The following is a 14,839-nucleotide window of genomic DNA, read 5'->3' as shown; positions in this document are numbered from 1 at the left end:
GTTAGCAGTTACAGCGGCTAAGACGACTGCTTTTGGACGCTTGTATGAAGATTTGGGGGAAAAATGGGGGGACAAGAAGTTGTACAGGCTAGCCAGAGTGAGGGAGAGGAAGGCTCGGGACCCGGATCAAGTGAAGTGTATCAAAGACGAGAGAGGGGAAGTTTTGGTGGAGGATGCCCTTATTAGACAAAGATGCCAGTCCTACTTTCATAAACTCCTAAACGAAGAGAGGGACCGGAACATCGTTGTAGGCGAATTGGAGCTCTCTGAGAGCCGCCGCGATTTTGGATACTGCAGGCGGGCCAAAGTTGAAGAGGTCGAGGGGGTTATGCGAAAGATGAGCAGGGGGAGGGCGATCGGGCCAGATGAAATACCAGTAAAACTTTAGAAGAATGCGGGTAGGGGAGGCTTGGAGTGGCTTACACGGTTGTTGAATGTTATTGTTAGGACGGCGAGGATACCTGAAGAGTGGAGATGGAGCACCATGATCCCGTTGTATAAAAACAAGGGGGATATTCAGAACTGCAACAACTATAGGGGTGTCGTATTTTGTTGAGCCATACGATGAAAGTTTGGGAGAGAGTGGTGGAAGCGAGGATGAGGAAGTTAGTTTCTATTTCGGAGAACCAGTTTGAATTTATGCCTGGGCGTTCGACTACAGAGGCCATTCACCTGGTGAGGAGGTTGGTGGAGTAGTATAGGGATAAGAAGATTGACTTGCACATGGTGTTTATTGACCTTGAGAAGGCTTATGACAAAGTCACAAGAGAGGTGCTATGGAGATGTCTAGAAGTTAGAGATGTTCCTGTAGCATACATTAGAGCGATTAAGGACATGTATGATGGAGCCAAAACTCGAGTGAGGACGGTTGGAGGTGACTCGAAACACTTTCCAGTTACGATGGGCCCGCACCAGTGGTCCGTGCTTAGCCCATTCTGTTTGCTATGGCAATTGACACTCTGATAAGCCACATTCAAGGAGAGGTACCGTGGTGCATGTTGTTTTCAGATGATATTGTGCTTATTGACGAGTCGTGGAGCGGTGTTAACGCGAGACTGGAGGTTTGGCGACAGACTCTGGAGTCGAAGGGTTTCAAGTTGAGCAGGACTAAGACAAAGTACTTAGAGTGCAAGTTCAGTAATGGAAGTCAAGTAGAGGACGAGGACGTGCAACTGGATACTCAGCTCATCGCGAAGAAAGAAAGTTTCAAATACCTGGGGTCGATCATCCAAGGGACTGACGAGATTAACGACGATGTCACATATCGTATTAGAGCGGGATGGATGAAATGAAAGCTCGCATCGAGGGTGTTGTGTGATAAGAAGGTGCCGCCTATTCTAAAGGGAAAGTTCTACAAAGCGGTGGTTAGATCGGCTATGTTGTATGGGACGGAATGCTGGCCAGTTAAGAAAGCGCATGTCCAGAAGATGAAAGTAGCTGAGATGCGGATGCTGAGATGGATGTGCGGGCATACTAGGAGAGATAGGATTCAGAATGAATTGATTCGGGATAAGGTGGGTGTGCCCCTGTGGTGGATAAGATGCGGGAAAGGAGGTTGAGGTGGTTCGGCCACGTGTAGCGGAGATGCGCGGATGCGCCAGTGAGGAGGTGTGAGAGGATGGCAGTGGTGGGCCTGAAGAGACGGAGGGTAGGCCAAAGAAGGCCTGGGGAGAGGTGATTCGGCAGGACATGGCGTTACTCCGGACTGCAGGGACATGACAAGTGATAGGAGGGGGTGGAGGTCGAGGATCAGGGTAGAGGGCTAGTGGAGGGCTGCGAGGTTTCCTTTCTTGTATTAGGAGAATTTTTATCCTGCTTCTATGTGTTGGTCTTGTCTATCTTTGCTATTTTATCATGACTTCATTGCTCTTGCTATTTCTCATTTTCACATGGTTTTGATTTGCTTGTCCGTATCTGACTCTTTTCCCTTGTTTTCCTTGTTTTCTTTTAGCGAGAGTCTTTCGGAAAGCCTCCCTACCTTCCAAGGTGGGGGTAAGGTCTCGCGTCACTTTCACCTCCCCCGCACTTGTTGTGGGATCCAACTGGGTATGTTGTTGTTGTTGTTTGCATACATGATTTCGTAGAGATCACAATTTTTTTCTCACCAACTTGTTGAACAATTCAACTGCATCATTTACCTTATTTTCATCAAAGAATCCCTTTATTAGGGCGACAAAGATGACATCACTAAATGAAATACTATTTTTCAAGTAAATAGGTAACACCGAAAATAAAAAATCAGCATTTAAGATGACTCCATCAATTCAATACCCAATTTTTGCATTTTTCCAAAAAGAGAAAAGACGGCGGAGAAAAGTTTAGAGAAGACAACAACATAAGGAAGTGGCTGTGTTGTAACCATTTAATGGAAGAGAGTCAAAGCATCATCTAAACACTTAAAAGTTCTCAAAATTGCTAATTTCTCCAAGTTTAACCTTTACAGAAATAGATGTATGACTATGGAATGAAGTAACTTAAATGTGACATTTATCTTCTAAACTTCTAAACATATGCATTACTATGGCAACAAAGTATGGACACTTCTTTGATTGTTCGTGTCGTATGTGGCAAGAATCATAATCTTCTCTATATCGTTCCAATGCACAAAAAGACAACCTTTAATAACACATGCATTACAATCATCTTGTAAAGGGACAGATAGATAAAAAGTGCACGATAACACATCTAATAGTGACCTCACTATCCTGCACACTATCTATCAGCAGGCTTGGCAATGATAGAATCACTTTGCAGTAGGAGGCTCGCGTCCTCCTCATCCGACGTGATACACTTAGCATTATCATCAGCTCAAATTTCCTATACTCTAAATAGACCAAAACTCGAAAAAACATTCCATGCATCTAATAAGCTATACAAAAAGAAAAAGAATAATCCTAGTGTTATGTAGCAACTTCATCAACTTCAGAATGGAACACGAAACAAGGAAAAGCAGTAGTAATATCCCTTCAGAAAACATAAATCTCATCAGATGATGACAACATAAGCCATCCTATTTCAGATATATCAGTTAACAAACTTTGGTTACCTTAGATAGGGAAGTGTCATTATCTTTAGTAGTGAAGGATTTCGGACCACAAAAATCTGCCATTCAGATTTGTCAATATTTCCATCCTGATTTGAGTCTGCTTCGACAAAAGTCTACATATAGAGATAACAATCTATAGTTATTCAAAATTCCATGAGATCGATAAAAGCAAGAGAATAGTTCCGTGAATAAGAATGCCCTCTCGGTGACACAAAATAAATTGGTCTCTTAATCGGGGCCTCTTCTTAGTATAGAGTGATAGAGGTTTCTATGTCTATGTCTAGGACAGTGATTTTAATTAGTCATTTAGTAAATTACCTTATCAAGTATAGCCTCTATGGTATCATCAGCCAACTTCATCTCAGACTCACATAAAAGTGCAATCAACAATTATTTAACCTGCCAAAATTTTTGCAGATAATTAAAAAAACTACACATGTATCACAGTAGAAACAAAAATTTAACTATAGCATTGTGTGATCTTGGCATAACTTTTTATCAACCTTCAAAGACACAAGTAAATAGACCAAAAACCTACAGCCCCCGAGTCCCAAGATAGCTGCACAGAACTTCTAGATAAGTGTCACACCCCTACCAGGAGTATGACGGGCTCCGACCCGTAGGCCGGGAACCACCTGACTTATCTGTTACTTTGAACATTATAAACCATAACCCAAAGAACACTTTTCGCGAAAAAAGGCCCAACATAGGAATATCCTATCATTCGGCACATATGTACATATGCGGACCGACAAGGTCGCCACAACACAACAGCGTATATCATAAAGCGAAGGCTAACGGAAAGTATCAAGAGCTCAAAATAAGGCCGACAAGGCCACCAATATATTATACCATAATATGAACTAGTGGAGCTACAAAACATCTAACTGTACACATACGTCTACGAGCCTCTACATGGAATACAAATGATTATAAGGACAATATCAAATAGACCTCGAAGAAAGTGGAGTGCTCCCGAGAATCCGATAGAAGACTGTATGGTTCACGATCCGTCTCCACCTGCCTCCTTCTGGGCATGAGCGCGACGTCCGCGAAGGGACGTCGGTAAATAATGTGCGAGTATATAAGGCATGAATAACAACATAATAGAGATATGAAAGGTAACATGGAATATGAGAGATAACACCGTACATCCGGATGCGCCGCAAGGCGGATGTCATGCGTATGCTTAGCCTTAAAAAAAAAAACATTTTATACATATACATAGTACCATGCCCGGCCATTAAGGCTCGGTGTCATATATATAGTATCATGCTCGACCATTAAGGCTCGGTGTCATATATATAGTATCATGCCCGGCCATTAAGGCTCGGTGTCATATATATAGTATCATGCCCGGCCATTGAGGCTCGGTGTCATATATATAGTATCATGCCCGGCCATTAAGGCTCGGTGTCATATATATAGTATCATGCCCGGCCATTGAGGCTCGGTGTTATCATCATTAGCCCGCATCCGGGCCTCCCGCGTCCGGGCCTCCTGCGTCCGAGGCAATATCATAACATGCCCACTGCAGTGGTGTGCACATCTACGTGCCATGCCCGGTCAACTATAGCGCGGCGCGGTGTGAGAAAATACATACATATATATAAAGCATGCATGAGAGCCAAATAAAAGCTACGACTCTATCGGAGTGACGTAAGGTCGGTAACCTCGATTTATGTTATGGAGCAATCATCATATCGCTATATCTCACCTTGAAGGAACTATTATTATAAGGCGAGATCAATAACAATGAATAAAAATCAAGAAAATCACGAAAATAACTCAACATTTTCATATTCACATTGAAATCATAAGCTTGGGACTTTTAAACATGAAATCATCATCATCGTCGTAACCATCATAGAAACATTCTCATCTTTAGCATCGTCATTAACATTGTAAAAACATGTCCATTGTTGTTGTCATAAAAGCTTACAGAATCATAATTCTTTGACTCGAAAAATAGGGACATTTTGGAAAACATTTATGGATTATCAAGAAAAAAGTCATGTATTTGAATCATGAACTCTAACTTTTGGAAGTAAGGAGGTTATGAAACATATGTAAGGAATTATAACATAGGAGTTTCTAAAAATAGAATCATCGTCATCACAAAACACGTTTATCTTTAGCATCATAAGAACTCTATGAATCATGAATCTCTAGCTTTTAAGAATAAGAATATACTTGGAAAACATTTATGGATTCACATAGAGGGATCATGGGACATTTGGAAAACACCTATTGGATTCATAAGAAAGGAATCATGCCTTTAGAAGAAAGGGACTAGCCTTAACATACCTGTTCAACCTCCAGTTATCCACACTTATTCGTCTGAATTTGTGAGTCTACTTTTAAGAGGATTCACACTATCATTAGACTCATCATAGTATACTTATACTAAACTTTCAAGTCAAACTACTCTATGCTCTGCCGAAAATCGGGCAGCATCTCCCCTGTTTATATGCCTAGCCCGAAATCCCAATTCAGCAACCAACATCAATACCAACATTAACAACATCACTTTCAACACCAACATATGCCATAAAACAGCCCACACGCTGTTTTTCAACTTCTATAACTAACCAACTTACTATACAATTATTTAACGACTTTATCTCCATAAATAAGCCTTAAATAATACCAAAAAAGAAAGATTCATACCTTTTTTTCTTGTTAAGACAGAAATATCCTCAATATCCATGCTAAAATCCACCGCAAAACAATACTAGAATCACAACCATGCGTTACCCGGACCTAAACCACTACTCCGCTACTTAAAAATTGCTCACTTTTTAATACCCTCACTCTCCCTTCTAAAATCTAAAAATTTTTGGGCAAAAATCTGGTGACAAAAAGGGGTTATTACCCTTTATATAGGAGTCAAATTCGGGTCAGGTTCACTGTAGCAGTACTGTAGCAAGTCGGTTATTGTAGCAGTAATGTAGCACGCATTTCTGCTTTGTCAGCCGAACTTGTAACGTCCATAATTATCTACTCTGATGTCCTATCGACGAGCGGTTTATTTTGTTGGAAACTAGACTCGACGAAATTTATTTTAGGCTTTTAAACACCTTAAAACTCCTCATATACCTGAAGATATACCCCTCTAAAGTTGACCCAAAATTTTATCCTTAATTCTGCCAACTTTTTCCAAATTTTTGACAAACTTATTTTCTTTGATTTGCTTGATCCCGGAATCTTCCAAAACTCCCCCTATCATTTATTATACTTGATAATGGTCATGTTCTTGTGTTTCAAGATTGTCCTTCCCGGTTACGACTTACGAGATCGCAATTCATCCTTTACTTCATTGTTACGTACTTCCCATGGCTTGCACCTTTCAAAACTTCATAGGACGTCTCCGATACTCCATTACTACGGTAAAGTACGTGGCATGCTCATGCTCTGAAAGTGCGGGGTGTAACATTCTCCTCCCTTCAAAAACATTCGTCCTCGAATGTTGAGGTAGAGTTCGCTCTGAGGTAGATGTTAATGTTTTTACCTGTATTTGTCGGTATTTACTTTACTTACTTGCAGTGTTACTTGCTCATTTAAAGCTGAACTTATTCGAATTACACAGTTTATCCTTCTTCTTTTGTGGCCAAATTTACGCTCATACTCAAGGACGTCCCTTTTCTTACTACCTATCTGTCTATTAACTCTTTATGCTTTATCGTTCTCATTGTCTCTTCAGCTTCCGTTGTTTACATTCTTATATGCTCTTTTCATCCGGTACTTACCACATACTTTTATCCAATTTTGATCCCATCTTCTTTTTATTCAGAAATTCTTGTTCTCTTCGATCTCCACGTATCTTTCTTACGTTTTACAGATGTCCCAAGCCTTTGTCTTCTTGGAGTTTACTTATTCTTATTCTTCCTTCCTTAAAGATAACCTCAAGACTGGTCACATTTTAGCATCCTTTGCTTTCTATAGTAGTCGAATTAATCTTTGCGGTACTTTATCTTTCAACTAGTGTAACACAGAAATGTCTTGCTTAATTTCTCTTTCCTTCAATTAGACTTTTGGTACTTGGCTAACTAACGGTAATTCTTGTACTTATATCAAAAACATCTCAAACCTCTTCTTTAATGATTCCTTTGCTTCAATTTACTCTTAAAGTTTCTGATCCTTAGTTTCGGCTAATAACTTAGGGGTGAATTCAGAAATTTGTCGAAGGATAACCAAGATTTCTAGTCATGCAGCGAATTCGAATCTTTTCATTCTTTCCTTTGTCTGTAACCTTCATTCATCCCTTTTTCCAATAAGAGCCATCATTTGCTTGTTTCACGAGGTCTCATTGACACCCCATTGTTCCAACCAAACGTGCTATCCTTTGATCATTTCCTTTGGGGTTCTCCTTCAACTTTTAACCCTTGCCCGATTCTCACTTAATACGTCTTTCCCATAGTTTGACACACTCATCTGTCATTTCGGTTTATCAATCAAGCGGATCTCTTAATTCCTTAAATGTCCATCTCCTTTATTTATATCCTTGAATTCTTTTCCTGCAATCTTATCTTCGTCTACTTCCACGATTTCACCTTCCGTTAACTTAGTCCCTCCTGATTCGTAGTCCTCTATTTCTCTGCTAGTGGACAACTTTCTTATTCGGCTGTGGCACTTTTTGTTGCTCGCTTCTCTAGTGTTATTTTAGATTATCCCTCTTAGTACTAATTGATTTTACATACATATCATCTCATCTCCTTTTTAATTCTTTGGTCGGACTCCTTAATTCCTTACATTGTCATCATAGTTCCACCTATGGTAGCGCCCAGATGGTTTGTCATAACATTTCCTTGCTAATGGCTTATTATTCTCATTAATTACTCTACTTCAGATTACTCATCCAATGCGTCAAAATACCATAGCCAAGGGATTTATATTCTAATGGGACTCAATTCGACCCATACAATAATCCTCAAAGACCATTCCTTATACACTTATATATAGCATTTTCTTATCATCGTTGTTATCTTCCATCACAAGATTATACTTACAACATACTAATGATCATCTCTGAAGCTAATCTACTGTTCAAAATATCTTCAAATCCATGTTTGAATCTTTCCTCCAATTTTCTCTCCTCCAATCTTATCATCATTACAAACTAACTCATAAGTTTGAGACTAAAATAAAATCTTACTTAATCATAACTTTCTTTCAATACGAATGTGCTTCTCTCTTTAAGTCCTTGGCTCTCCTATACCAGCGGCCAATTGAGACTTAACTAGCTTCCATTCTTCTTCAAATATTTATTGTCGTCCCCACACCATTTTACTAGCCATTTCATCAGGATGGTTATTTATATGGTCCTATGACATATGCTCTCGCAATTTAATATAAATGGTTACTTATGATTTCACAATGCAGGAAGTATTTTCTAGTCTCAGGCAATACTGCTGTCATGCTATCCATAGGCATACCGTCTTCCTTTCTTTTAATGATCATTGAAATTCCTAAAAATATTCCTCTTTTAAAACTCTCACCTCTTACAGTGCTACAATTTCTCTTTACTAATCTCAACTGTCTCTGATACTTATCCTTGGTCACTTGTATGTCTTCTCACTTCTTCTGTTACCTTTTTGGGGTACGTTTGCTACATATTTAATTGTAACCAAAAATTTCTCTGGTACGACCGATTCGAATCATAGCCCGGAACACAACGTATTGCATTGACAAAACTTATTTCCTTGATTTGCTAAACCTTCATTATCTTGTCATGCCTCCTTTCCCATGTCTGTCTTATAATATACTTGCATTTAGTCCATTTTCATTTTTCTTTAGCACATCCTTCCTAGTTCATCTCGAATTTCGACTCCTTCAAGCCGGTACATTTTCTTCTTCTGTACTTGGGAATATTCTAATTCGTCTAAGAATGTCCTCATATACCAGTAACATTCGAGTATTGACTGTCTTTGGTAGTCAATTGGCCGACCCTAGCAATCCTTCAACTCCTCTAGTCTATATAATATCGGAGTTACTTTTATCACCTGGTTTGACTTATTTCTCTTTTGCTAACTGGATTCTTGTATCAAGTCATCCATACATATTGGACATAACTCAAACTACTTCCTTCTTTCATGCCTAATAGTCCCCTAGGTTAATGAATCAATAGTGACATCAGAATTCGTTAGGCTCCTTATAGAATGCCTGACTATACCATGCTCCTTCAGCCGTAAGCTTTTTTTTTTTTTCCTTCATAGACATCCTTTCCCCAGTACCCTTGAGATTTCTCTTACTCTTGGCTCTCGATTCCGAGTTGGGTTTATATTATACCAGTAAAAGTCGATACTTTCTCTCATATTCTCACGATTCATCCTTTTCTTAATTTAGCTCATAGTTGTTGACACCCAATTTTGTCCCTCCTTTATTTAATTTTATATACTCGGGCTTCTAAATTTATCGACGAGCTAAATACTTTATTTTCGCTACTTTTATTTTCAACATTACTAGCATTACTTTATCACAAATTTTAAATGGTTCATCATTGTTTCATTTTCGGGTGGACTCGTTAAATTAATTACAAGACAACACTTGGTTAAATCCTTATTTTTCTACATATTAATTATCTTCACATAGTATATATTGTACTATTTATTAAATTAGAAGCCCAAAAATAATTAAACCAAGGAGGAAGGATCAATAAATTTTCAGCCAAATTATTAGCCCGTTACCCATTTCACTACTCAAACGGATCAGCCCACATTATTTCCCTACCCGGTCCAGCCCACAACCGAAATTCACCAGCTAAGCCCATAATTTCTTTTTCCCAAATCCCTAATCTCTTTCAATTTCAGCCGCCTCCCTCTTTCTCTTCTCTCATCTCTCCCGTCTCTCCTCCCTCTTCCATTTCTAGCTAACACCCCAAACCACTTTCAACCATGGCAGACCCTGCCACCCCATTTTCGTGCAATGCTCTCTGCGCCTCTCCTTTCTCCTCATCTTCATCTCTCTCGCCCCATTTAGCAAAACCCTATTTCCCTCTAGCCTTGGCAGTTTTGCCTATGCCATTTCCACACTAAAATTGTCGCTACGCCTGAGCCTTCTGTCGTTGACAGAGAAATTTTTTTCCCCTTTTTACTTCAAAACACGTTGATCCTCAAAATCAGAGAATAGTCGAACTATTTTTGGTAATATCGCATCGAATCACGTGACCATCTGCTTAAAAACACTTTCAACGTTCAGATTTGAACGGTCCATTTGACTCGATTTGAATCCTATACCAGAAAATCCCGCCCAATTCGAACCATAGAAAACCCTAGAAATCACTCTATAAATACTCACGTTTTGATCCAACAAAGGGCTCTCTTTCAGCCGCCTGAAAAAACCCCTTAAACATTTACACTTTTTTAGTCACTATATCTAAAAAAAAAACAGCACAGCTAATAACAATCCTTACTCTAGCATTTTCATTCAATTCGTCCGAAAGTGAAATACAAAGCTTTAGGTCACAAAAATCCGCAATACTTACATTCGAATTCGTTTGGCTTAAGATTCAGATCTATTCATAATGAGAGAGTGGATTCGACGCCGACGACCCCAGTTCACTGCACACAAAAAAGGTAGACCTCGATACACTCATTGCTTATAGTCTTTAGTTTCTGCTTTAGTTAAAATTTTTAGCTTATTCGGCTATATTTCTTTAGTAATTATGTAGTTCTTTGTCGTCATGTTATTTGTTTGATGTTTGGGAGCTGTTAGGATAGGATGATAACTGCTAAAATGAATTTGAAAGACGTATACTGTAGTTTGGATGCTTAGACTGAATTTCCAGGACTTAGAACCTATTTAAAGTCGAATATACATAGGATATACAGTGGGTTATCAAGGTAAGAAGAAGATATACATTCGGTATATATCTATACGTATGCACGCCGTGGTGTGTATATCTTAGGTATATTATGTATATGATTAAAAACAGATCGGCACTGAACCATCTCTATAATTGTCTTTCATCTGTAAGTTTAAGTTTTCCCTTGTCAATCTGCTCCCTGAGTTTTAATATGCTTTGTTTGATGTATCTAATTATGTGATTCTATTTCGGCCAATTGATAAGTTGAATAAAGCAGGGTAACTTGTTAGTAGTCGTTATGATATGAGGGCATCATTTTACAGTTTGATGGTTAACCGAATCCTGGCTGAGTATCATGTTCGAATTTAAAAGTATTTTGAGATCGTATTAGCACACCTCGACATAAGTTTGGTCTCTTCTTTCACTTTCATTCTGATAAGAATTCTATTTAAGGAATCGTAGCGAACCTGGGATGTTAATCTTTACTATTCTAAATATAGATGAAATTTTGTGTTCCAAATGAGTAGTCTTATTGAATATCAGTTAGCATTAAATAGCTTTTCTTGTGCTTCCCGCCATTATGACGTATGAGATAATTGTATGAGACAGTTTGGTACAACACTACTACTAGGTGATTTTTCCCCTTTTTAGTTGTTTTGATTAGTTTTACGTCGATTGCTTGCTGTCTCGGTTCACATTTTAGTTAAATGTGGTATTAGGATGTTTTGGTGTAGTAGTCAGTAGAGCAGCCTATCTATTTGTGATTTATTTTCTAATTAGCAAAGTAGGCGATAAGATGTTAATTTATATGATACGTTGGTTAAATGATCATGTTCAATCTAAATGCTGTTGTTAAAAGTCGAGTAGGCTAGTTAAGAATCTGTGTTCGATTACTGCCTGTTCACGTTTATGTTGGTGCACAACACTGCCATGATGCTTTTAAATGTTCCATATAAGTTTAGTGATTACACAATGCCATAATTGCCTGAGATTAAGGTCTATAAGAGGTAAATCTAGTTTGATAGGATATGTATGCGCGTTCATGGTGATATTACATGGTCTTAGTAATATTTTATCTAGTTATTGTGGTTAGTAAATTTGCTTAACTGCGATATATTTGGCCTAAATGTCCTTAATGATGGATTTCCGTTTCAATTTAATTAAGCACTTGTTAAAAGGATATAAGGTTCGGAGAATCATATGTGGTCAATGCTTTGGAGATAAAAAATAACGTGAACAGGCGCTTCTAAGCTGTTGATCCCTAAAAAACGAGCTCTTTTTTTTTTTTACTTGAATATGCCGTATACTTTGTTGTCTTCCCAGAAAATTTGTCGAGGTTTTAGTATGAATTGTGATGACAGAACGGTGACGATGGCACTGTGATGATAAAACTGTGATGCTTTATTGTCTTTCCTCTGAAATTTTTTAGTCTCAGTATGAAGTGTGATGATAGAACATAACTTTCCGTAACAATTGCTTTGATGCTTGTAGAACTTAGTCTTACTTATAGAATTAAGGAAGAAATGAAAGAAAAAGGTGAAATACCTATAACATTAATTTCGCCATCAGATTCTTGTGAAACTTCGGTGTATTCATTGATTGGTGTTGTTGTTGGGTTGCACGCACATTTTTTCCTTCAAAGCCTTAACAGTTTGTTATCATCATGTTTTCTTCAATGATTATTCCCTCTGCATTCAGTTTTAAGTCACGTACACTTGTTTCTCTTAAATATGAATTGGTGATAGGCATTTGCTAAAATCCTTTCCAGCTTTCTTATTAAATTATTTGGTTCCTGTGATGTTGGTAGAATAGATAGGAACATCAAAACTCATCAGGGCATGAGGATTCTGCCAATGGGAATCTCTCTGATAGGAATTCCTGAATGTTACTTGTCTCGCTGATTCAATTGTGTTCCGTAAATGATGTATTACACTATGATAAGAAGAGACGAATGCAATTTTCTTTGTTTCCACCTAGATCCGCCCATATGATAAATCAAAATGGGTCACTGATCTATTCTTTCTTTTGAATTTAATTTTTATGTGTTTGGCCTTATTTGTGGATTACATACTAATCCTTTTTCCTTCATTTTTGTATGCACGGCCACCGCATACGAGTCCGAGGGACTCGTCACCTCCCGCATTCGGTATTGGGCAAAGCCCAATGAAATCTCTCTCGGGTCAGCCGTACCCACCGGCAATATATTAAAGTCGGCGCCGGGGAAGCTTAACGATTGAACGATCGCGGCGGCCCGAAGCTTGAGAGTTTAGCCCATTTCATTTTATTTTATCCTTATTTTGTGCCTTTAAATTATACAACTAGTACTTTGCTTGTTTGTTTTTCTTAACTAGAATAAACCTTAGTGGGATTAAGGGGCTAGTTTTACCACAATGGGTAGTTAATTTAAAAGAGAAACTAACAATTAGTTCATAGATTTCATTCCTCCTTTTTATGTTAAACCATTTATGGTATCTACAATATTTTATTAGAATAATTAATTTTCAAAATAGCACGACTACATATTTTGAGTAAAAGAATCAAGATTCATTCTTACTATTCTATAAATTTAAAACGTTACATATTTTACACTAACGTTAACTTATTTGAGAAATAAAAGGCAAACTAGTTCTATGGATAACTTCTTCACTTTAGCTTTTTTTTTAACACTCGAAATACATATTTGTTTAAAGCAACCTTCGCACAGTTTACGTTGAACTAATAGTCTTTCTGTAAAGCCCCTTTAAAATTTTATTAAATAACTCTTTTAATTTGTTAGTTGGCATAACTCATTTTCTCCAAATACATATAAACGTTACACATCCTGTTTCTTCTTTAGTCTATTTGTAACTAAACTCTTTTATGCAAATATTTTTTTTTACAAGTTTCATTTTAAATAGCATTCAATTTCTATCCATAACTTTAGCATTGCTTATAAAGACATTTGCTTAAATATTATAAAATATTACATCTACATTCTTAGCCTAATTGAATATGAGTCTGGTCGGTCAACCATTATTAATGGATCTTAAAAGGTGCCTAATACCTTCCCTTTAAGTTAGTAGAACCCTTACCTAGAATCTTGGTTTCGTAGACTTTAAAATAGAATCAACTTTAGATAATTACTTTAATAACCTTAGGTGCCCTAATTCATCATAAATAATTAGTTGGCGACTCCCTTAACTTTAATCAACCCCGGAATTACCGGGATGTTGTAAACCATTTTGACTCCGGTTAAAATGGGGTATAACAATAGTGTCCCATAGTTTCTCTTAACTAATTGTTTGTATCATAATCATGCGTCATAATCCTTCTAATGTCCCGCTGATTCTTGTTCTCATCATGAAATTTTTGTAAAAGACACCCTTTTCTTTCTTCCTTCATTCATTTCTTATTTCCCCTTACGATACCATCGCTTGCTCGTATGTATGTCTATTCCTCGTATATTCGTCCTATTTTCTTTATAATCGCATCTCTATTCCAAGTCTCCTGTCGTATGCCATCACTGTCTACCTTTGGCCAACCTTACTAATTTATTAAGCTTCCTCTTATCGTCACTGACCACATAACTTCCTTTAATTAATTTATAACCCCACCTTCTCGTACTTGTGTCCTGAAGGTCCTCCTTGGTTTCCTTTACTCTTAAAGGGATCTTTCCCATTTGCCACTTAATAATATCTACCTGGAAGTTTGCGGAACATTCCACTATGAATACAAACCCATCTTGATCTCGTATATATATATATATATGGCGAAACTTTCCCGTACTCGTTAACTTCCTTTCCCATATCAATATCTCTTTGTTATCACTTACTAACCAATCTAATCTATAAATCACAATACTGTATATGAGTTCCTGATGTCAACTTTCTTTATGTTTCTAATAGGTCTCAATCCTCTGAAATCTCGGATGCAACTGATTCCACTTTCTTTAATTACTAATCATTTTTTTCCCTCCGGGATTCTCACTTAAATTAAATTAAGATCATCCA

At 37.7% G+C, this 14,839-nt stretch overlaps 1 protein-coding gene and 1 pseudogene across 1 annotated transcript; one reads left to right on the top strand and one right to left on the bottom strand.

Annotated features, from left to right (window-relative positions):
- The first annotated feature begins 723 nt into the window (after positions 1-723).
- Positions 724-1,292, top strand: LOC132044724 (uncharacterized). The gene is made up of 2 exons (XM_059435226.1): positions 724-874; positions 979-1,292. Exons 1-2 carry the CDS (start codon positions 724-726, stop codon positions 1,290-1,292), a joined length of 465 nt encoding a protein of 154 aa, XP_059291209.1.
- Positions 1,293-2,582: 1,290 nt separating this feature from the next.
- On the bottom strand, positions 2,583-3,499 carry LOC132044723 (calcineurin B-like protein 1; annotated as a pseudogene).
- Between the last annotated feature and the right edge of the window lie 11,340 nt (positions 3,500-14,839).

The sequence above is a fragment of the Lycium ferocissimum genome, unplaced genomic scaffold, assembly GCF_029784015.1.
Source record: "Lycium ferocissimum isolate CSIRO_LF1 unplaced genomic scaffold, AGI_CSIRO_Lferr_CH_V1 ctg5129, whole genome shotgun sequence".
Taxonomy (NCBI): Eukaryota; Viridiplantae; Streptophyta; class Magnoliopsida; order Solanales; family Solanaceae; genus Lycium; species Lycium ferocissimum.
Note: the sequence above shows the minus strand (reverse complement) of the source record. Positions and strands in the feature narration are given on the sequence as shown.